The sequence below is a fragment of the Heliangelus exortis genome, chromosome Z, assembly GCF_036169615.1.
Source record: "Heliangelus exortis chromosome Z, bHelExo1.hap1, whole genome shotgun sequence".
NCBI lineage: Eukaryota > Metazoa > Chordata > Aves > Apodiformes > Trochilidae > Heliangelus > Heliangelus exortis.
In genome coordinates, this window is record NC_092454.1 from 16,734,901 (window position 1) to 16,760,127 (window position 25,227).

Genomic DNA, 25,227 nt, shown 5'->3' on the forward strand with positions numbered 1-25,227 from the left:
GTAGCACCCAAGAGGGCTGTGAAAAAAAAAAAAAGGGTGTTTACTGACATCACTGATACCTCTGATGATAGAGAGTTGTGTAAGCAAGTGAGCAGTTTGATCCATGTCTGCTGTTAAGTTTTTCTGGGGAGTTTTTTTGAGGAGACTAAAATGCAATGTACCAAATGGCACAGTATATCATGAGAGTTTTTCTTTGTGAAGTCTCCTCCCTCAAGAATGCAAGACTTCAACCCTCAAACTAAAAAAAGAAGTCTTCCCAAGTGTTTGTATTTGTGTTACTTTGTCTCTCTTAACTTTGATCTTTGCAGTTCAGTTACCTGGTGCTATGCATGTGTATGTTTTATGCATCCTTATGTGCCTGAGAAGACAGTTCGGATCTTGGTAAAACTGGCCCACATTTTATGATATAGATTTCTGAATCAGGTTTTTTAATTTCCACCTCAAGGTTCCTTAGTACAATGGCCTCAGTAAACAGACTGATTAGTGCTTGCAGCTGCATAACTCCTTCCATTGATGCTTTGACTGCAGTCTGGAGTGCTGCTGGCTGAACACTTCAAGTCACTGCAAGTGCATGTGGTGTTAGTGAGACATCAAGAAAGAATGAGTTGTTCTTTGATCCTTTGGTGTGTGATCTTTTTTTTTTTTTTCATTCTGTAGGTTGATTCATTTTGTTTTCTTTATACCATCTCATTCTTCTTTATGCTAGTCTTCATAGCTGTGTTTTAATAAAGGCTCTGAAGAGATCTACAGATTAAGAGCTCTGCATTAGATAAACACTAGTTTTAATCTCATATTAGAAGAAAATTGAACTTTTCTGGCCATGTCTACTTTCATTCTCTAGATAACTGGAAATACTTAATCACAGTATGTCTGATTACAGTAGTTACAGGTCATTTCCCATCTTCACGGTGCTTTCCACATTTTGGTGATTGTTTTGGTGGCCAAGTGTATTAAACTTAACAGACAGACCAAGAAGTAAGGGAGGGTTGAAGGGAAGCACATGATCTCTGACATTCTTTTATTGCAGATTTGCTGGTGAAAAGGCTGAGGAAAGGGTAAAGCTTCACTATTTTTAAAGTCAATGAATTTTGCCTAATGAATTTAATGAGGCCAGGATATCATCATGTATTTTGAAAAGTATGTAGCAATTTTGAATACCTTAGGATGGGTCTTATTTTACCCTTTTCTCAAAGGTATTTACATGATGGCCTTTTGAAAAAAAGTTGACTAAGTAGCTGAATCAGCTGAATCCCTTTTAAGATACCAAAATTAATATAGAAATCCACAGTAAAATGGATATTCCTATACCTTTGTGACTACAAGGAATTATCTAAAACGGTGAATATGTACTGATGGAATTTTAAGGGAATATGAGAAATTTAGGTGTCTAACTGCAATTTCTGCACAACTTTTATTGCCTGTTTATCTTTAAAATCTGTACTATAAGGCCTTATTTTTCAAAACTGCTTGATGGTTCCACTGTTTTCTGTTGGAGATGTAGAGGTTCAGCATGCACAAAAGGCAAACCAGTGTCTAGAAAGCTGTGTAGTTACTGTTCAGCTTTTGAAAATGTGTGCATTTTTTCTTGCTGGGAGGCATATAGCAAGTCACTGTAACAGATCTGGGAATAGAATTATCTCTGCATTTGCAGGAATATGGAGACTTCCTAAACCAGCACTTCATCTGACATGTAATTAGTTTTTTGAGAAGACAGGGATTTAATTAAGAGTAGTGGAGGGACTTTTTTAATTGCATCTTTGCAAATGAAAATGGTACTCAAAATTTAACTACATGTTGGGGTAAGTTACTAAATTTATCTTTTGTAAGTTTTTCTATAGTTTGCTTATCATTTTCTGTAGCAACGTCTGCCAGACTATAGTCTGGTGGTGTTGTTTGGGTATAGCATGAAATTAATGTTCTGGGAGCAGTCATGTATCTAGAAGCATTCTTCACCCCAGGAACAGCCCATGTAAGTAGAAATTGTTCCTTATCACATGGGCTGTTATTAAACATTCCTTAAATAAATAAATAAATAAATAGTGCAGTGCAATATGCTTTCTGTTGCATTCTGTCATGAAGAAATCACAGTGTGTGATATTTAGAAACAGCTAAAATTCATAAAAAGGTGCTAGAAGAACTGTTTCGGGTGCTAGCTGGTGCTGCGACTTCAAATGCATAAAAAGAGCTTGAACTGAAAGTCCCTGCTGCTATTATTCTGCACACCACTGAAATATAGTACTGGAGTATGCTTGGTTTTCTTTTTCCCCATGTGTCACATTGAGAGTCATCAATGTCATAACCACCTACAACTTTGTTCTTCAAGGTACCAGTGAGAAAGGCAAGTAATCTTTTACTCATTCATATCTCACTGAAACTAGCAATGGGAAACAGATTTGTTAGTAACTCAGCCAATGCAACTTTTTTTCATTTTCCAGTCCTTTTCCATCCTGACTTTGAACAGCCATGTGATTAGGCCTCTAACCCTTCCTCAGAGACCAATTCACTGTTTAATGGGGCTTCCATTTCTGATTTTCAGGCAAGTTATACTTTTTCCTCTAATTTCAATATGGCTTGCCATTTTCCCTTGGGCCATTGAGTGAATATGATAACCATCCTCATGTTTGCACTCCAGAAAATATGTCTCAGCAGTCATCCCATTTCCTACCACTCCTGTTCATTGATTTGCAATACTGTATGTACCTCGATGTCTGAACCCCTATAAATTTTTTCACTTGATGTTCTGTTCTGATAGATTGGTGATTGTTTCTTGATGATTCCTGTACTCCTCCCTATTTACTGACATCTTTCTAATGCTAAGGACACTCAGGACTTAGTTCTGTATTTGAAGCGCACCTGTGCCCTCAGACTGAAACTATCATATCTGAAAAGAAAGAAGAAGATCATCTTTTCTTCTTGTCACCTCGTAGTGAATTTTCCATTTTATTTGCTGTTTGTGAGTACTGTTCGCTGTTTGTTCATGACTATGGTGTAGTGGCAGATATGCCACAGGTATCCCACTGGGGTTGCAGGTGTGAGAGTCTAACATACTCTCATGTTTCGTGTTGTCCCATCCACCACAGTAAATCTTGGGTCTTGTGGGCAGGGGAGGCAAAGCCTCTTGGCATTGCAGCTGGGTATAAAGCATCTCCTTCTGTGTCTCTAACCATAGAAAAATGGTGTGGTTTTGACCATGTTAGTAATATACAGGACGAAGTAACCCCTCGAGTGCGCAGACAGTCCTTGCATCTGTGTGGCAGAGGAGTTGGGAATTATTGTATTAAAATGTGCAGGATAGAGCTCCATGTTGCATCATAATCTAACATTTTTCAGAGGTACTGGACGCTGCCTTACTAACTTGACCGGAGACAGTGTGTGCCAATAGTCAATAGATAAATAACTGGCTGTAGGTATGACAATGGTCCTGAATTATGTGCATGTGTTATATCAACATGAATAAACTGCAATGGGCAATTTCATAGGTGGCATCTATTAAAAGTCTTGTCTATGAGATTTTTTTATGTTGAATGTGTGCAAGAATATGCACACATTTTAGTTCAGAATATTCCTGGAAGCTATATTCCAATATTCAAATTCTGTATATGGAGATTATATATTGAGTTTGCACTGCTTATAATGGAAGCTATATGTAGGGAACTTAAAGAAAAAAATAGGTTTAGTCCATAAATACAGTCTTTCAGCTATACCAAGAAATATTGAAACTTTATGGAGAGGAGTATGGGGAGGAAGGGAAAAGTTTGAATTCTCTGACATACCTCAAGGAACTGAAGGGAAAGAGTATTTGAATTTGTTATTTTTTCTCACACAACAGTGGCTGTTGCACACTCTTCATTAGATAAATAAGCAACATGCCAACTAATTAATATATGTGTAGAGTGGCCTAGGATGGGATGCCTAGAACTTTCCTCCATTGCTGAACACTGCATTTAGTGGAAAGGAACGATTCCACTTGCTAGGGACATCATGAAGTTAAACTGTGTATGTCTCCAGGGATTTATATGGGCTTTGTTTTTCTTTCAGTGATTGATAAAGTGCTGAAAGTTTTTGCTAAAATGATTGAGTAAATCTTCCTATGACAAGACACTCTTCTTCTTCTTCTTGGAGCACTGTACCTGGTTTGCAGTGTGCCTCTGCCTCAGGCCCATGTGTTCATAAAGACTGCAGCACAGAGGCTTTATAAAGGGGTAGCACAAGGGGGCTCTGTTCATCCGTGTTGAAAACGGAGTTACTAGAAGTACAGCCACAAGAGTATCAGAACGGCCTTCCAGTAGGAACAGTGTGGATCAAAACAATCTTATGGCTTAGAGGTAACTTAAATTGCTCCAAAAAGAGCATATTATGGTTGCTTCTGACAGCAGTGCTCCAAAAGGATAGATATTAAAATCTTCCTTAATGGGGAAAAAGAAAAAAAGATGATGGTCCCATCCCTGCAAATAAGGTGCCCAAAGGCTGTGATTATATATGCTGCTCTGGCTGCAGCTGAGCTGGGTCAAGAGGTTACTGTCCTGAGTTATTGTGCTCTGTAGCCTGGGAAGACTGAAATTGGATTAAGAGCTCATGGGGAGGATGGAAGGAGAATTCAGAACTAGTGGAATCACTGGAGAGAAGGAAGAACATAGAAGAGAGGTTTAAAGAGTATCTGCGTTGAAGGGAGGGAGCTGGACCTGGTCAGATAGGATGACTGCAAGAAGAGACAGCTTTTGTACTTTTATAGTTCTGGGTGAAATGATCTTATTCTGGTATATTCTCTCAGTGGACAACTTGGCTTTGCACATGTAGCCACAATTTAATGTATCTCTTTCTAGAGTGACATACAACACACACGTCCCTCTTCCTCCTCCCTGAGTGTCCTCAATTTGCTTATTTTGTAAGTGCTTTTTTATTTTTAGGAGTGCCCTCGTGCTTATTGGAGTGATGATTAATTGTGTAGACTTCTGTGCATTTACTAGAAGTTGCCACATCTTTTTTTATTCTGTGTTTTGAAAAAGGAGACTGTTGGAGCTACACTCTTCTGTATCCCCTTTATTTGAGTAACATGCTAAATCAAGCAGGGCTTTATGAATAGAGCTTAGCATTTGATTCAGTTACACTATAGCTGCATTAAAGGACCAGTAGCACAGTTATCCTTAGGTGGCAAAATGCAATCATGTAATACCTTTGTTCCTCCATGTTATGCCAAGAAACGAAGTCATGCCATTTTTGATGCGTTAGCACTGCTTATCACTCTTTGGAATGGTTCTAATTTGTCATCAATAGATGTGCCTAGTACTTTTCATGTTGTTACGCATGCACATTCTCCTACATCCAGTGGAAAAGGTTACTCACTCAGACTCACTTGTTCTTTTCTGTGTAATTGCTGGTACAGCATGGGGATTTCTGGTGCTTAGTGAAAGGGGAGTGTGTACAGATCTTGATTCTTTACAAGCACCTGGCTCTATCCAGCAGCAAAAAATAGCTGTGACGGATGCTAGGTCATCAATTGCCAGATCACAAGGGATATGGAAAATCATTGAAGTAATGCGTTTCAGAAGGAGATTTAAGGTATCTTGTATGTCTGAAAACAAATTGCTGTGATACAGGCATGCACATTCAGAACATTTTACAGGGTACTTCAAAAGCTGTTTAGAAATCCATTAAACTTGTCATAATCAGGAATCCAGAAAATAACTTGGATGTGAAATGGTTCACAGCCCTGTTGTATAACAAGCTGAAAATATATAGTCTAAAAAAAAAAAAAAAAAAAAAGTTCTCACCAAAATTTGCACCCTTTGGTATACGTGATGAAATTTTCATCTAGGCAATTAAGTACTTGTTTGTCAAGTACTGAAGTTCCCCTTTGACTTTGACAGTGGGACTTATTTCAAGTTCTAAATTCTATAACAGAAAAGAAAATGAGTGACATTATTCTTGCTACCCTTGATTAACTGTCTCTTTATCTATTGCTGTACTAATATGTGCATGAAAACTTAGATCCACATACTTTTAAATTTTGTCTTATTTATGGTGATTTCTAATCCTCTTTTCCAGAAGACAATAAGGTTGTTTTTCAGTAATTGTTATTTTATTTATTGATGTCAGTTTTTATTTCACTGCTTAAAAAAGGAAGCAGAAGTCCTGGGCTTCGCCAGTTATTTCATTGTGTGAAAGAACAAAAACCCTGCCTATTGTTTGCATTTTAAAAGGCCTCATGCAAACTTTTCTTCTCAGAGCCATGTCATGTGAGGTGCTTTCTTCTGTATTCCTTAGTTGTGTGATTCTAACCTCTGCTCATTTCTCTGTCTGTTAGAAGAGACACATCACTTTGTGGTTAGTGTTTTACGCAGCTGGAACTTTTTTCAGTTCCCTTTCTGTTTTTGTCACATTACTGAGACTGAACTGTAAAGGTATCATTGTATGAATGGAGTGCCATGCTTGCTGACTGGTACTGCCTAACAATATTAGTTTCACTACTTAATATGGTTTGCAATACAATAAAATGTGCATTATGTTACTATAAATGTACATTCATAGCTACATTTTTAAAGTCTCAGCATTTTTTACTAAAGACCGTGTGAATAATAGCAGTTAGTAGAAAATTCAACAGATAAGAAAATTCAGAATACTTCCATAGTTTTACAAATATTTCTGAATATGAGCTTTAGCGAAGCACTTCCTCAGCTGATATGGGCCAGGTGGAATGGAATCTTTCAAAAGGTTCAGAGAGGAAGAACCAGGTTATTTTCCTGTAGTATAATTACATTCCCTTTTTTTTAGTGAGCGCTATTGGAAGGTAATGACATGTTACATAGCACAGTATTCATACATACAAAGTGATGAAGCATTTTGATTACTCGCTTCTTCATAAACTATAAAAAAGTCTAACATTTATCATTAATTCATGGTTGTTACAGTTCAACAGTAAAAGTAGAGTTTACATTAAGTTCCATTGTCCTATCTTAAAGTAAAAGAGTACTAATTGTTTGTTATTTTTTTAATTGCTTTCAGCTGACCAATACTTAAATATGCTCCTCTCCTACTAATTCTCAAGGCACTTATTCAAAGGTCAGATATTGAAGGAATGCAATTTGAAAATTTTATTTGGATGAGATCCCACAGCACATCTTCTGAAAATCATAATTTCCACCTTGTGCTGTGTGAAAGCTGCTAGGTTTCAAACTGGACTCAGACCAGCTACTAGAAACTAGAATGGCCTATGTTCATGGTAGAATCCTTTTTGAAAAAAAATTCATTTATTTGAAAAAAAGGCTGGTCAGAAGTCAAAGAATATAGAATCATAGAATCATAGAATTGGCTGGGTTGGAAGGGACCTCAGAGATCATCAAGTCCAACCCTTGATCCACTACTGCTGCAGTTACTAGACCATGGCACTGAGTGCCACATCCAGTCTCTTTTTAAATATCTCCAGGGACGGAGAATCCACCACTTCCCGGGGCAGCCCATTCCAATGTCTGATCACCCTCTTGGTAAAGAAATTCTTTCTAATATCCAACCTAAACCTCCCCCTGGCACAACTTGAGACCGTGCCCTCTTGTCTTGCTGAGGGTTGCCTGGGAAAAGAGACCAACCCCCACCTGGCTGCAACCTCCTTTCAGGGAGTTGTAGAGAGTGATGAGGTCTCCTCTGAGCCTCCTCTTCTCCAGGCTGAACACCCCCAGCTCCCTCAGCCTCTCCTCATAGGATCTGTGCTTGAGTCCCTTCACCAGCCTAGTTGCCCTCCTTTGGACCCGCCCCAGGACCTCAGTCTCCTTCCTAAACTGAGGGGCCCAGAACTGGACACAGGACTCAAGCTGTGGCCTCACCAGGGCTGAGTACAGGGGCAGAATCACTTCCTTGGACCTGCTGGCCACACTGTTCCTGATACAGGCCAGGATGCCATTGGCCTTCTTGGCCACCTGGGCACACTGCTGGCTCATGTTCAGCTTCCTGTCAATCCAGACTCCCAGGTCCCTTTCTGCCTGGCTGCTCTCAGCCACTCTGTGCCCAGCCAGGAGCTCCCCATGGGGTTGTTGTGGCCAAAGTGCAGGACCCGGCACTTGGCCTTGTTGAACCTCATCCCATTGGAATCAGCCCAACTCTCCCATTTGTCCAGGTCCCTCTGCAGAGCCCTCCTGCCTTCCAGCTGATTGATACTTCCCCCCAGCTTAGTGTCATTTACAAATTTGCTGATGATGGACTCAATCCCCTCATCTAAATCATCAATAAAGATATTAAATAGAACTGGTCCCAGCACTGATCCCTGGGGGACACCACTGGTGACTGGCCACCAACTGGATGCAGCACCGTTCAGCACCACTCTCTGGGCTCGGCCCTCCAGCCAGTTCCTAACCCAGCACAGGGTGCCCCTGTCCAAGCTGTGAGCTGACAGCTTTTTCAGGAGTGTGCTGTGGGAGACAGTGTCAAAGGCCTTGCTGAAGTCCAGGTAGACCACATCCACAGCCTTCCCCTCACCCACCAGGTGGGTCAAATGGTGGTCCCGATGAATAGAAAAGGAAGCTAAAGGCTGTTAAAATAATAGGAGTCCATTGAGGATTCTGGAAGCATTTTCAAAGATAAAGAAACAAAGGAGTGAGGATAGGAGTGGAAATATTTTCTGTGTAATTAGCAGAAACTCATGAAATATTGTTCCATTGTTTCATGTAACACACAGATACTGAAGCTGAGTAGCAATTTTGACAGTTGATAACTGTAAATTGGTATAAGAATACAATTTCAGTTGCGTCTGTTCACTTAGACTTTATTTCTTCTTACTGCCTCAACTAGAAGAGAGTAAAAACATCAGGTCTGTATCATGCTGTGCTTTCAGACATATTATACAGGTCATTGAAAAGGCTCCTTGACCCAAAATTTTCAACAGTATAATTTATTTTTTCTTATCAAGAAAAAATCATCATCTTTCTCATCACTGTTCTTTTCTTCATCTCACCAACTTGTTCACAAGTTGACCCTGGTATGTATTCAATAAAACACCAGCATTTAATCCTACATGCTTGTCCATAGCTTACTTTTCTGAGTCATAGTATTTTTGGCAGGTATATAAAGTTTCGTGCATCCTGTTAACTGACAGCATTACTTCATTCATGAGCTGGATCTGGGATTTTGGGAACCATAAATGAAAAATAATCTCTTGTGATTTCTGTAGCTCCAGATGCATTAGGATTAAGAAAGTCCTATTTGCTCTTGTATCTTGTTAGAGACTGACATTAGACTACCATAAGATTCCACATGACAAAAAATCTTAAGTTTCTTTAGCAAGTTTGTAATCTGTAACACTAGCATGTGAAGCTCTGACTCTAGTAAAGACAGCTAAAACAGGAATAGAAACTAGATCACAATTTCCACAGTTAATAAGTCAGCTGTTGCCATGAAGCTGGTTGAATTATCATAACCATTCCAGAGGCATAAATCTTAAATTTGCACCAGATGCTTCATGCTGCTTCATGCTGTTCCTGCTATGCAACACAGTTGGAAATTCAGCTTAAAGGACTTCTTTCTTTGAGAGAAACTACAGGTGTCATAGAGTTGAGATTACATGAATTTGATGGGAAGATAAGTTGAATGTTTCAGTGTTGTGGCTTCAGATACAGGTCTAATCTTTGAGTTTGTGCCATGGTAGGTTAAAACTTCACAGGAAATACTCTTAAAGAAGTGAAGCTGCTTCTTTTCCTCTTTATGGATATGCTTTGTCACATCCACTTTTACATTGCTAACTTTTTCAGTGTTGATGGATTTTATCTTTGCTCCAAAGCTTCGATTTTGGGGTAATACTTTGCCTGGTAGTATAATCGGTTTGGACTCTTAACTCGTTTTTAACTGTCTTTGAGAATTTCCAGTGATGTCAAGTGCAGGTGAATCTGCTTGTTGTGTATCAGACTGGGACAGAGTAGTCTGAAAAATATCAATTCTGTTCTGAATCCCCATCTAGTTGATGAATATCTAGTTCTCAAATACAAATGGACCTTGGCAATATAGAAGGAAGAAGAAGGGACAGATATGGCTCCTTATTGGAAAATGCTTGCAAGGAATCCACTGTGAGAACTGGGACTAACCTAAAGCTGTGGATCTACATGTTAGTATTTTTTTAAAGCAATAAGTTTACATTAAAATCTCATAAGCAGTGAGACATGGCAGGTATTAATTTCTCACATGGTCCTCTATTCTGTTAAATAACAAAAAAATTACTAGGCCAGTTTTAGTATTAAGTTTTTTCTTTGGTTAAGGGTCAAGAAACAAATGCACTGCAGTTTGCCTTCTGCAGAGGGTCTAAGCTGAATTAAACAGAAATAACACCATAATTGAGACTTCGTTTACACCCAAGAGTTTAACTGTGTTAGTGTAGCAAAAGCAATATAACTGAATAAGCAAGGATGGTAGTTGGCTGGTTAAAATGTGTTTATGGGAATGGAAATAAATTATAGTGCTTTAAGCTGCATTTATATAACTATAAAGTGCATTTACAGCAATGTAACTGCAGTAGGGTTTCTTCAGAAGAACTGCATTGCCAGAAGGAAAAATCACATCCCTCTCTAGAATAATCATATTTTACTTCTATGTGGAGGCTAGACCTAAATTAATTCCACTTACATTTCTGAGTACTTGAATGAGAAAGCTGCCTCAGTAAAGGCTTTCTTTGGCTCTGAGAGGCTTTAATACAGAGCGTCATTGAACATCTGCATCTTCACTGAAGTCTCTGCTCTTTAAGATGCTGTAAGCCATCACTGTCCTGTGCTTCTGTCTTGGCTCTAAATCTCATTGAAGTCAGAAGGAAAATGCTTGGGTGGCTGCAGAAAAGGAGCCTCTTAAGAGACCTTTGTTAGGCTTGTGTATCTTGTTTTTTGACAAATGAGCTGCACAGTCAGTAGGAAGCAGTTTATTCCAAATGCTGAAAGATGTGCCAAAGTGCGATCCTATATAACAATCACAGGGGCAGGCTGGGACAGAAACCCCAAGTTTTGTTCTGTTCATTAGTTCTATTTCCACTTTTTCATTCTATAGCCTGCACATAACTAATGTAAGTCCAAGCAAAGCACTAATGCCTCTCTCTGGGGGCTCAAACAAGCTATTTGTTGTCCCCAAATCTGTTTAAATATATGTGAGAGGCATAAGACTGATATGGGGACACTGAAGAGAGGACAGCACAAAGATCCCAAGATGTACTGAAGATACGGATTTAGATGGAAAGAAGACAATTAGACACTCTCCCCATCCCCCCCTTTTTTCTTGGGGGGGAAGGGGGTGAATGGCAGTGGAACTAATAATGTAAAGAATTTCTGATTAAACATGTATAGCATAATAACTGATAGCTCTGCTGACATGAAGGTTAAACTAAGTTTGTTCAGTTCCTAAACTTGGTCAGTAGTGTTCCTAATAGAAACTACTGGTTTATTTGAATTGGAACTAAATATCTCATGTTCAGGCATTTTGTTCTTTAATCTTTGGTTAACATCTCCTTTAAATGCTTTTGTCCGAAGTAGCAGCTCAGGCTCATCATTACTCTTTCCAACATACTATTTAATTTTGTTTTGGCAGATATGTTTTCCATTAATGCTTTGAAAAAAGGTGACATCAGATTTTGGTGGCAAATGTTTTACTTGAGAGAAGTTTTGCTACTGGGATCACAGAATAATTTTACTTTACTTGAGTTTTACCTTTCTTTTCTCTTGGATTTGCAAAGCCACTGTTCATCATATTTGAAAAGTTGTGGCAGTATGACTTGAAACAACCCACAGTTTTAAAAATGGGGAAAAAAGGAAGACCCAGGGAACTACAGGCCAGTCAGTCTTCCCTCTGTGCCTGGCAAGACCATGGAACAAATGCTCCTGAAGGCTGTGACAGTGCTGTGGACAGTGGAATCAGGTGCACCATTAGCAACGACACCAAACTATGTGGTGAAGTCAACATGGTGGAGGGAAGGATGCCATCCAGAAGGGCTTTGACAGGCTTCTGAAGTAGGCTTGTGCAAACTTCATGAAATTCAGTAAGGCCAAGTGCAAGGTTCTGCACCTAGAGTGAGCAACCCAACGCACAAGTACAGGCTGGGAGGAGAAGGGATTGAGGACAGCTCTGAGGAGAAATACTGGGGGATGACAGTGGACCAGAAGCTTAACATGAGCCATCAATGTGCACTTGTGGCCCAAGCCAACTGTATCCTGGCCTGCATCAAAAGAGGTGTGGACACATGGTCAAGGGAGGTAATTGTCCCCATCTACTCTGGTGAGATGCCTATGAGGATAGGGTGAGGAAGTTGGGGTTTTAAAGAATAGGAGGCTCTGAGGTGATCTTGTAGCAGCTTTCCAGTATCTGAAGTGGTCTTACAGGAATTCCGGAGTAGGGCTTTTTGCATTGGAGTATGTCACGCCCCACGAGGTGGGTGTGGCACTGTCACATCTCACCAAGTGAGCACAGCTCCCCAGATGTGGGAGCCAAACAAAGTATCACATCCCACAGAGTGGGCAAGTCTCTATGTCACATCACACAGAGCAGATGCAGGTGGGGGTTGACCCAGAGAGATTCTGACTGAATCCCCTTGCTTTCTAAACTCATTCAAAGAGGAGCCTGGGTGCGGCTGGGCTCAATCCTTCTCCTCCTCTAATTAATCTAACAACCCCTTTGGTGAGATTAAGTTCAGGAATTCTATGCACAGTACTCAGGAGTAAGGTTATTACCCAGAAGGTTTGTATAAAACCACAACTTTACCTAAAAGTGAGTAAGATTGTAAAGCATGTGAGATTACAACCAGCAGAATTATAAAGGATGGTACTTTTGAAGCAATAGATTACAATTTAGCAAAACTTAAGGAAAGTGTCAAAAGAACAGGTAACAACTAGCAAAACAAAGCAACAGCTAGTAAAACTTTAACAAAGTTGGAAACTATGTTACCCTCATGTAGAGAGATAAGGTTAGAAACAGAGAGAGAGAGAGGGAGAGAGAGGGGCAAAGATAAAGGTAAAGATGAAGATGAAGAGATAGAGAAGACATCACCACCCTTGGATCCAGTGATGGTCTCAGTAGAAAGTTAGCAGGTGTGCATCCAGCATTTTGAGTGTTCCTCTTTTATGCCTCCTGACCCCACCACTTCAGGGGGGCTTTGCCATATCTTGCACAGCCAGGTGGTCACTTGGACCCCTCCAGATGGGATGACAAAGCAATAACCCTTATTTCTGCACACGTGCCCTCTCCAGTGGCTTTACCTGGGGCACACACCAGATGTCACTCTGCCTCTGCAGGGTACAGCTCACCTGCTCCTGTCCCTTATCGGATAAGGACAGTGTCCTGCCTGTCAGGGTGGCCATCAAACAGAACTCCCCTTGCCAGGCCAGTGTTCAGCTTATCGGGATGGCCATTAAAGGAGGTTCCTGTGAGCTCCTGTGAGAATAGGGCCCTGTTTATGAGGGTGGTCACCCAAATGAGGGTCTGTCCTTGAGAGAACAGAGTCCAGATGGCTATTGAATGAGGCCTCCACCCGAGCACAGTGTCCATTTTGTCATGGTGGGGGTGTTAAGACAAATGTTCTTTTTGGGATTCTACAGTGTGTAGTGAGAGGACAAAGGGCTATGGTTTAGAACTTGGAGAGGGGTGATTTAGATTAGACATAAGGAAAAAATTCTTTCCTTTGACACTGGCACACGTTACCCAGGGAAGTTGTAGATGCCTCCTCACTGGAAATGTTGAAGGTCAGGTTGGATGTGGCTTTGAACAGCCTAGTGGGATGTGTTCCTGCCTATGCAGGGGGGTTGGAAATAGATGATGTTTAAGGTCCCTTCGGATGCAAACCTTTCTGTGATTCTTTGATTCCATGGTTCATCTTAGTAGATGGTGGCTGTAGAGAGCAATAAGATCCTCCCTCAACCTCCTATTTTTCAGACTAAAGAACAACAGTGCCCTCAGCCCCTTGTGCTCCAGACTTTTCACCGTCTTCATTGCTCTCCTCTGGGTATGCTCCAGCTCCTCAATGTCCTTCTTGTAGTGGGAGGCTCAAGGCGTGACCTCACCAATACCAAGTACAGGGATATGATCTGCTGGCCACGCTTTCTGGTACATGCCAGGATGCCGCTGTCCTTCCTGGGCACCTGGGCACGCAGGTGGATCATTTTCAGACAGGTGTCAACTTTCCTTTGGACAACTTCCCAGCCACTCTTCCCCAGGCCTGTAGCATTGCATGGGGTTGTTGTAGCAACAGTGCAGGAACCTACACTTGTTGAAACTGTCATTTCCCACCTGGTGGGCAACACAGGGAGATTCAGACTAGACACCTTCACAGAGAAGAGCCAAGGTACAGTTAGATCCATTCGTCTGCTCAAACCTGTCCCTCTCATTGAGATAACCTTTCCTAACTGCCCCTGGGGCAGGGTTAACCCTGTCATAATTAATGTCTTAGCAGCCCACTAGACAACATTAAGTTTTGAATTCTCTGTGCTGTACTCTATGGGTAAGATCATTAACCAGGAGGCTTTGACAAAACTTTACTTAAAGTTGGGAAAGATTATAAAGCTTGTCCAAAATAAACAACAATATTAGTCTCAAGGCAACAGGTTACAACTACCAGAATTTAGCAAAGTAATACTTTCAAGGCAATAGGTTACAACCAACAGAATTTTTAAAAAATAGAAGTTATGTTACCCTTATGTGCCAAGAATAAAGTTAAAGAGAGAGAAAAGAGAGACAGAGAGAGAGAAGAGATGAAGAAAGAGGGCATAGAAAAGATATGACCATCTTTGAATCCAGTTATGATCTTAGCATGACGCTGTAGTCCTTGGATGCAAAGTGTGTGCTGCCAGCATCCTGAATTTGCCTCTTTTGTGCTGCCTGGCCCTGCCTCTCCTGAGTGAAGCTTGGCCTACTTTACACAGACTCAGTGTTGGGTTTGGGAATGTTCTGGAAATGACTTGGTGGAGTGTGGGGATCTAGGTGGTTACTTGACACTCCCCCGATCAGGTTGACCAAACAATGACTCTTTATTTCTGTGCATGTGACCTGTTCAGTAGTGTTACACAGGATTTTCACAAGAAGGTGCTCTGCCTCTGCAGGATCCTACTTGCTGACCACTATTCCTTATCAAATGAGGACAGTGTCCTGCCTATCAGGATGGCCACTGAATGAGTGTCTCCCCTTGCAAAAGAAGTGTCCAGGTGGCTTACCAAATGAAGACCCTACCCAAGCACAATGTCCACTTTGTCAGGGCAGCTATTTGTTCAATTTTAGGACTCTGCAGAAGCTGATACAATTATCCCCTGCCCAGTGATCTAGTCTGTCCCATCTCTAGACTATCTGCCCTCAGGCAGATCAATACTCTCACCCAACTTGGTGTCATCTGCAAACTTACTGACAGTGAACTCTATCCCCTCATCAGGTTCATTAGTAAAGATATTGAACAGGAGTGGCTCTAATACTGAACCATGGGGTACAGCACCATTTTAAAGCATATGCCTGTTCAAGGCTTGGGCAGCCATTTTTTTTTTCCTCAAGGATATCATGGGAAACAGCATTGAATGCTTTACTGAAGTCCAAATAGATTACAGGGCAGCCTTGCCCTCATCCAATAGGTGTGTCACCTTATTGCAGCAGATCAGGTTTGTCAAGCAGGACCTTTCTTTCATGAACCCATGATGACTGAGCCTGATGACCTGGTTGCCTTGCATGTATCATGTGATAATACTCAAGATTATCTGTTCCATACCCTTCCCTGGCACCAAGGTCAGACTGAAACATCTGTAGTTCCATGGATTCTCATTCCACCCTTCCTTGAAGATGATTTCCTATTTGCCAACATCCAGTCCACTGTGACCTCACAGGTTTGCCAGGACTTGATAAATGATGCCAGGACTTGATATCCAGGACAGGATAAATGATGGAGAGTGGCTTGGTGAGAAACTGCCTCAGCACCCTAGGATGTAACCCATCCAGCCCCAGAGACATACATGTATCTAAATGTAGCATGTCACTAACCATTAATTCTTGGATTATGGAAGTCTTCCCTTTCTTCCAGCACAGGGGGCTGGGTACCCAAGTAATAAATGATCTTACTGTTAAAGGCTGAGGCAAAGAAGGTGTTGAGTACCTCAGAATTTTCCTCATCCTTGGTCATTATATTTCCCCCTGGATTCAATAAATGATTCTCCCTAGGCCTCCCTCTGTTGTTAATATATTTATAGAAACATTTCTGTTATCTTTCACTGCAGTGGCCAACTTGTGTTCTGCTTGGGCTTTGGATCTTCTAATTGTCTCCCTATCACTATGTCTTTGTAATCCTCATAAGTTGCCTGTCTCCTTTTCCAAAGGCCACAAACTTCCCTTTTGTTTCTGAGTTCCAGCCAAAGCTCTCTATTAGCCATGTGGGTCTTTTTCCCCATTGTCTCATCTTTCAGGTCATGGGAATGGCTTACTCCTGTGCCTTTAGGATTTCTTCCTTGAAGTATGACCAACCTTCCTGGGCTCCTTTTTACCTTCAGCACTGTCTCCCAAGGGGTGCTCTCAAACCATGTTCTAAAATAGGCTAAAATCTGCCCTTTGGAAGTCTGGAAGTCCAAGGTAGCAGTTCTGCTGATTGCCCTCCTTGCTTCTCCAAGAACCAAATACTCTGTAATTTCATGATCACTGTGCCCAAGACAGAACCAGCCTTTACATCCCCAGCAAGACCATCTCTGTTAACAAGCAGCAGGTCCAGCAGGGCTGTTTCCCTGGTTGGCTCTCTCACTAGCTGTGTCAGGTAAAGTTATCTTTCACACACTCCAGGAACCTCAGGGATTGTTCCCTGTTTACTGTGTTGTATTTCCAGCAGACATCTGGGAAGATGACAACAAAATCTAGCAACTGTGATACCTCTCCCAGCTGCTAATAGAATATTTAATCTGTCTCTTCATCCTGCTTGGTCATTCTATATCAAACTCCCACCATGATATCTGCCTTGTTGGCATTTGCCTTGATTCTTACCCATATAAAGTCAACATTGACATCACCATCATTAAGTTCAAGAAGTTCATACGTATCCCTAACATGGAGGGGGCACCCCAACACCTTGAATTGCAGCACTCCAGTTGTGAGAATCGTCCCACAAGCCTCTGGTCCCCTGTACAGGCTAGCCACTTTTCCATCTTTGAAAAGCTCCAAAAAGAGCCCCTTGCTAACCCTTTCCACTGTGATTCCTTTTTCCACTGTGGATTACACTACACTGGAGCTGGTCTCCCCTGTGAGAAGAGATTGATTAGATTTCAATACCTCAGCCATTAGAGAAAAGGCTCCCCTTCAAGATTAGGGGACACAAATGCTGCCTATTCCCAATGTCTGAAAAATAATTAAAAAAGAAAAATCACAAAATGTTGATTTTGCACCATGATGGTATTTAATTCTGTCTTGATTGAGGCTATCAAGAGTTGTGTGGCTAAATCTGTTGTCAGCTGTAACAAACACCCTTCCTGCTTCAATATATGTGAACATTTGCAGCTGTTGAAACAGCAGATATCTTTGGCTCTTACTCAAACAATACATAAAATGGATTATACTAAAATAAATGATGTGCAGAAGCAGGTGGCAGAGCTGTGTGGTAACAGATTGACATATGGATTAAAAAAAAATAGTGTGAGGGACCTACTTTTTTTGTATTGGTTCTATCCTACAGTCTTAGGATTGTTAAAGTGGAGCTCATTTAATGAAGTTCTTGAGAGAGAAAAGAAAAAATAAGTGTCTTGGTTTAGGGGTGAGGGCGAACTGAATACCAGAGAACAGCATTGTTCTCTGCCCTACCAAGGAAGAGCAAATGACAAGAGGGAAGAGAGACTAAAAAGTTGGAAATTGAAACTGAACAGATTTGCTGAAATGGGTGAGACAGTAAGACATGGGATGAGGAACAATATATACAGGTATGTAAAAAGCCCTATATTGATGATCACAGAGATAGATGTCTGAGGGTCCCCTGCACAGAGCTGAGTCAAGACAGGGGTCCATGGCTCTTCCCAGCACGCAGTAGATCTGGATTCTGCATAGCATGCATGCATTGAGATTATGGAAAAGCAGGAGCCTCTCTCCAAGTGAGCGCAGAGAGGAAGCAAGGCAGAAGGGACCAGGAAGGAGTTTGGGCTTCCTGTCCTGCTCTCTTTTAGAGAGTATGGCAGGAGGAAATGGGGGCGAATGCTGACCCCTCTCTCTTCTGCCCTTGTGGATCCCTCAGTGTCCTAAAGACCCTCTCTCTAAACCCTTATATCAATACCATAAAGTGAGCATGGGCCCCCTCAAATCATAACAATCATACATGTTTTTATTTTATAGTCTACATGGGAATTGCATTAATATAATTTTAAAAGATCACTGACATGTATAGGTGACACATGCAATTTATAGGGTTGAGAAGTGGAAAGAAAATTAGTTACACAACAGAAAACTCTAAGCGTGTTGCAGAGTTGAATATTTTAAATGTGAAATTAAGACAGATATTAACTATATGAAAAATCAGAAGGACTTATTGGGTAACTATATAACTGAGCAGAACATCATACCCCTTTGGCCTGTGCTCAGCAGTGAATTTAGTGAAGGTCTCACTAAGTGGTAGGAAAAGCTAACATGGTATGAGCTGGATGACCAGGATGGTGTGTTCTTACGGCTGGATTTTGATAAAACAGATTCAAGTAATCCATGCAGTAAAGCTACCCTTTTGTGCTGCTGTGGTTCTTTCAGATTTGATTGGAACCTGGCTTGACAAAGAGCTTACCACAGCTCTTATAAATATGAAGTTTTGATGAGATGAAGGAGCCCAAGACATACAGAGCCTTTGTAGAGAATAGCAGGAAGTGCCCCAGACAGTGAAAAAGTCTTCCTATTGAATCTTGAGTCAACCCCAGAAACCAGATACTGGGCAAACTGGGCTTTTCTGCTTTTGATGTTCAAGGAGCAACTTTTTAAAAAAAGCATAAGTATGGATACTGTAAAGTTTTACTCTGAAATGAGTATAACGCAGTCTTGAAATTCTTTTTAAGAAGGCTGACATCAGGATATGCCAGCTTAGCAAAATAAGCTTTCAAAATGGGCATGACGGGTTTTTTTTTCAGCTGAAAACTTCAAAAGCCATCAAAAAATAGCTGTTACCTTCTGTCCTGGAAACTGTCAATAACCTATAAATAAACGGAAAATAATACAAGAGCAGAGAAAAAATGTTAAACTGGCTGCTGATATTATTGTTAATTGTGTTGATTCTCTTTTTGTTTTCTTTTTGCAGTGTATCCTATTCAGTGCATGTCTCTGAGGATTACCCAGGTACAGTACAACATTCTTGTCCATGGCACATGTATGCATGTTACTTCAATTTGCAGTATTTGGAGGAGAATATCTGAAAGGGTCTTGATATCTTCCAGGTGCTTCCTTGTGATAATAATTTTCTACTAGTTGGATTATTTTCAAAGTAATTCATCCTTTCCAGGTGGCATTTATTAGCTGGGTTAGGGTGAGAAAACTTGGTTTACAAGTTTACACAGAGCAGACCTTTGTCATGCTTTTTGTGTCTCCAGCAAACAGTGGCAGGAGTAAGAAAGCACCCAACTTCTCTTTGGCATGATAAAGTGTGATCTTTCAAGAGGCTAAGCATTCTGGATTGGGGCCAGCAAAGCATTTCTGTGTGAGACTACTCAGGTTTTTCAAATTAGACTTGTGGACTGTTCATTGGAGCTGCTCAGGGTCAGTTGGAGCCAAATGTTTGTCTACGGGTATGTCTTTGGTAACTTAAGCCTGCAAAGCTGTTCCAGCTGCTCAGTCCTGCCTCCCTTTCATACTTTGAGCTGGGTTGGCAAAACCATTTGTGCAATGTGGTGGCCAACCTAGACAAGGGGAATTTTTCATATGGAATACAAGCAGGCAAGACCAAAAGCTGATTTTCATCTAGCTTATTTCCCCGACTTTCTTCACAAAGAGACTGCATAAGTACTTCAGGTAGCACAGAAGTTAGGAGAGGCAGAAGATGGAAGCAGGGATGAGGACAGTCAGGGGCTTTGCAATTAAAGGTGCATGGCAGTACTGTTGGACAGCACAACATGTTGTATTTTGCACCTGGGAGTATTTAATGGTATAAATACTGTGAATGATATGAAACCCTCTGGCCTTTTTTGATCTTTATCTATCACATCTCTTTAATAGTTCTGAAAGAAATATTTATTATTTCTTTTGGAATCTTTAAAGAAGTGAAACTTTCTTCACTGATAAGCAGTAGAATATGTCTGTTCAAATCACCGGAGTGAAGCAGATATAGAGAGAAATCAGCAGCAGCAGTGCTGCTGAGTATAATCAATTTTGTGGAAGAATGCTAACAACATTAATAAGTTATTTTTTTTACCAATACCAAATGGAGGGAAACTTCTACTGATGGTAAGCTATTCAATATGTGATAAGGGGAGGAACTGATATTTGTAAAATATAGGGTCATACCAGTGATCAATTGATTTGAGGAACAAATAGTTGAAGTAAACCCACTTCATCATATGTTTTTAATATTTTATTTTCTGAAACAATAGTAATGGATTTATTAATTTGAAAGATTAACCTATTATGAAGGTGCACAGAACTTTATCTCTGGAAACCCCTAACTAAATGACAAGGTGGAGCACTGAACCAGGAACAGTGAACTCCCACAGTACATAGGATGTCATCTCCTAGTCTGACAGACCTCAAATTTCCCCTAGGGGTACTATATGTAGCATTCCCTGATGCTCTGCGAGCCTGGCTGACTTTCTGGCTTGAAATCCTAATTAATATTCTCAGCCATCACCCCCTTAATTTAAAGCCAGATAGAAATTGAACATTTTACACTATAGCTAATTTGGTGAGAAAGTCGTAAACCAGCTGCACGTTTACTTCTCAAGTAAAGCTTTGGAAGAGCTGATTTTGTTTATAGCTTAAGCTTTTGTGGGATCTATGTTTGCTTTGTGATGAAGAGGTGTTTAGTGTGTTAGGAATGGCAATGACTGCCACTCTATAGCTTGTGCCCTAAAAATTTTGATTTGGTGAGCCAGATTCTTTGTCTCCTCTTTTTCCTAAAACTTCTAGCATTACTGATGACTGTGTCTATTTCTTCTCTGACATATATTGTAAGAGACATTTCAGGGACACGTCAGGGTGCAATGATGTCAAGTTTTTGAAGCTCTGGGCTGATGTCCTCCTCAGCTGGAAGATGATCCTCGAGTATTGCTGCTAGCTGATAGAGTTCAGAGCAGCATGTGCGCAGCAAACTAAGTTTTTCACAGCATAAATCTTTAAACATCAAGGTTTAAGTCTGTAAGAGTGTAGTCGTATCAGAGTTGTACCCTCTGGAGAGGAAGAGTATATAATACCCAGTGAATCAAATCTGGAAACCCAGGAGAATGCTGTCAAAGTTGATCATCAGATAAATTGCTGATGCACGTAACAAATATGTGAAAATGGAAGAGATTAACTTACTATATGAGTGATGATCATTCAGCTGAAAGTCATACCACCACAAGTAAATTTTAGATCCTATAAAAAGAGCTTTGAGTACTGCATATTCTCTGGATCCCTGCATTGCTGTTATGTATGCAGCATTGCCACTTTGACACTGACAGGACTGTGTAGCTATTGCTGAATTAGTTAATAAGGAATCAGAAGATTATGAACACTTGAGCATTAAATTGTACCTATAATATGACATGACAACTTTCAGTAATGGAAGGTGTGTGAGAGTTTCATAATTATGAGTGAAAGCTAAAAATATGCTCACAAAGGCACACTGAAGAACATAATAGGAAGAGTGTTTAGACAGGACTGTCTCACAGTTATATATACATCACTGAAATTGTGAAAATATCACTAAAAGTTTTAGATGCACGTAATAGCAATTCCATCAGAGTATCTGTGTAACTATTTTCTTGTAACATTGACACAACTGCAAAAAAAAAAAATAAAGCTCTTAAGGAGCAGTTACAGAATATGACATCAATGAGTAGACTAAAGTACCATTAATATGAATGGATCATGACTCCTGTGAGAACTATTAGAGCAACAAGCATTTTGATAATGAATTTATGTTCTGACTGATATGTGTGGGCTGTTGTAGCCTTGTAGAACTTCTTTAGTCCTTTATCCCAATGATTTGTGGGTTACACATGTTAAGAGAAACATCCTTTTCTTACACTTAGCTAGGTTGCAGCAGAGATGGAGTGAACCAGTTTGGCAGCAAGTAGTTTGCTGCATCCCTCCACTGGGTCCAGGCACTTAGATCCTTCACTTTAGAGGAGATGTATTCCTGTTTGTAGTGTGTTAGAAATTGGAAACTGAAGAAAGCAAACAAAAAACCTCAGTATCTCAATTTCAAGTTCCATTAGACTGATGGAAGGAAAAAAAAAATCTTAATGGCTGCAAAATGGAAAATGAAAACAAAAATTTGGTAGTGAAACTTGTTTTATCCAGTTGCCAAAGAAAAATGACAATGAACATAAAAATATAATTAAAATCTATAAAACCTGTAAGTGAGCAGGTTTTTTTCCCATATATGTATAACTTGATAGTTGTATGTTCTGTACAACACATACTGCTTTTTTCCTACTTTTTCACACAGCAATAAGTTCTAGAGCATGGATTTCGTTTCTTCCATCTATAGATGTTTGTTGTATTTAGAGCCCAATGGGTGGCCTCTGTTATTCCAGCTCATTAGACTCTCACAGTCCCGAACCTGGGAAACCAATGGGCCTGTGTTGCCTATGTCCAGAGCCACCCAGCACAGTGGACACTGAAATGATGACAGCAATGTAGATCATGCAAATAGAGGCAAGGAATGCGTTCACAGAGAGGGTGAGATGAAGCTGCCCTGAGCCTGTCCTGCTGATAGGTGGAGAAGGAAGAAAGGCTGGCAGGTGTTTGGAGGAGCCCTATTTTATTTGCACAATGCTATGGCTGTAAAACACATCCCTGTGCCAAGTGTGTAGCCAGGCAGACACAGACTGAGCTGATGGAGCAGGCTGCTGTGCCAGCTGGAGTGCAGAGCTCCAGGGAAGAGTGGTGTCAGCATCCTGCAGCCATTGTCTGCAAGCAGTGTGAGTATTCAGAGCTGAGCCCAGGGAACTGATCTCATGGGACAGTGCAGGAATGAAAGTAAACAAAGGTGTGGGATAGTGTCAGACTCTGAAGATGCATGTGTATGTGGCAAGAAGGCTTCTTCACAGGCAGCAGGTTGGGATAGCCCCATGTGCTCATCTGTGTGTCTGCGAAGGCAGCATGTCACGCCTGTGTGAGAAAGGAGTCACAGCACCAGAACTTCATCCTATACAGGCTGCTAAGGACCTCTGTAATACAAAAAATAGCATTACTGAATTTACTGCTCAGTTAATATCAACATCTTTAACATTTCATTGGAAGCAGTGTGGTCAAAGTCTTTGATATTTCAGGAGGCTGCTTCCAATTATGTGTGAGTTCATGCGTTTTGCTGATGTGGGGCCAGAGTGTTCGGAATGATGAAATATCAAGTCTTTGTTTCACTTCTTTTATTTGTGTCTTTATCTGTAATTGTCTTAATTGTCATCCTCTCTGCTCTAGAGCATCAGATTCCGTTCAGCCCAGATTAGTAAAAAACAAAAATGTTATTACCTTCATAGGCAGTTCAGCAATTTATGCAAAACAGATGTATGCAGATTCTACATAAAGATTTGCTGCTCCTTGTTTATTGTTTCTAAACTTTTGTTTGAAAAGAAAAAAAAAAAAAAAAGAAAACAAACAAAAAACCACCACACACCACTACATTTTGTAATGGAATTTAGGTGAGACTTTCTGTATTCACATCCATACCTAAGATTTTTGTTGAGTGGGAGAATTTTTTTTTTTCCTGAATCAGGCACAAGAAAGGTTATCCACTGATTAGAAAATACTTCAAACAACCTTTATATGACTAGGCAAAATGAGGCACAGGTATTTTGCATAATGGGCTTTTGACACCAAGCTCTGGATTCAGCCTTCACTCTGCACAGCAGATCTAGCTTGAGTTTTAGCGTCAGGCATAGCAAAAAGGCACAGAACAAGTCTATATTGTCAAAGAGGTTAGGTCAACCTCACCAGAATCCTTGTGGGCTGGTTCATAGCAAGCAGTCCTTGCTATGATTCATGAAAGCCATGACATCAGATTCTGGGGTATTCCAGTATGCTTGTATAAAATTTGGCTCCAAATCTTCTATCCTTTTGGTATTTTTGTTAACAATCAAGAGGTAAAAAAACCAAACCAACACACCAGGAAGGTGATAGTTCTGAGCTCCCCTAACAATCTGGGGCAGCTCCCCTAACAATCTGGGGCATGCTTACTTATGGGATGAGGGTGGGATGGGCAGTTTTGGAAGGGGTTGGCAGAGCACAATTGGACTTCACCGTCGATGGTGTTTTTCTTTTGTAGATAACACTTATGTTTCCAGTTCTGATAATGATGAAGATGTATTAGTTACAACAGATCCAATTCCAGTAATTTTCCACCAAATTGCTACAGGTAATTTTATGTCCTGGCTGTTCGATCAAGCTCATATTTTGTAAGAAATACGAGATGTTGTCTGCGCTTAAAGGGAGTTATGTTTATGTGTGCAGCTGTACAGTGTGCTATTTTCTCGCAGATATACTGTAGTAAATTGTCCTACATTTCTGAATAGGAGACATTCAAATATTTCTTTAGGGGATGCTCATGATCCTTTGACAGAATGTGTCTTATTCTTTGAATGTGCTGAAGTCTGTGCTGAAGTAATTCTTGAAGACAGTTAGAGTTGCTTAATACTTTTCAATTATAAGTTTTTGTGATTATTACTTCAAACTTCAGTAAATCTTCACCACTAGGGATGAAACAGTCTATAACGACCATTGCCCCTGGTGAATTATTTCTGGAAATTTCAGACAAAATGGCTCAACTGTTTCACTAAGTTAGACAGCAGGAATTTTTTTTTTTCCCAGTGATTTTGGGAACCTCTCACGTGGAATTATTTCTGTACTTTCAAAAAGGATTTGATACATGGAAGGGTATGCTTGTAAGACATACAGGCACGTTTATACAACATGTAATCAAGATTGGTGTATACACCATGGTGACTTTTTAGACTTTTGCAGCCAAATTCCCTAATGATCTTAGTCTGCAGGAGAAACTGCATAAAGCAGTCTTAATTCTGGCAGTTCTTCAGAGAGGAACACTTGACTTTGCAGTCTTTTTATTATTATTACAATGCTTTAGGGCTTTTTATGCGTAACACACAATTACTTTGA

General features: G+C 40.5%; 1 protein-coding gene across 2 annotated transcripts in view; it reads left to right on the plus strand.

Annotated features, from left to right (window-relative positions):
* Positions 1-25,227, plus strand: part of PARP8 (poly(ADP-ribose) polymerase family member 8) — a 229,103-nt gene that overhangs the window by 33,901 nt on the left and 169,975 nt on the right. For both annotated transcript variants that reach the window (XR_011723194.1, XM_071730420.1), the window contains exons 3-4: positions 19,220-19,257; positions 24,380-24,469. Coding sequence is in view for 1 of the 2 variants with exons in the window: in XM_071730420.1 (XP_071586521.1) it covers positions 19,220-19,257; positions 24,380-24,469 (128 nt within the window). In the remaining variant the exon portion in view is untranslated. The remainder of the gene's footprint in view (positions 1-19,219; positions 19,258-24,379; positions 24,470-25,227) is intronic.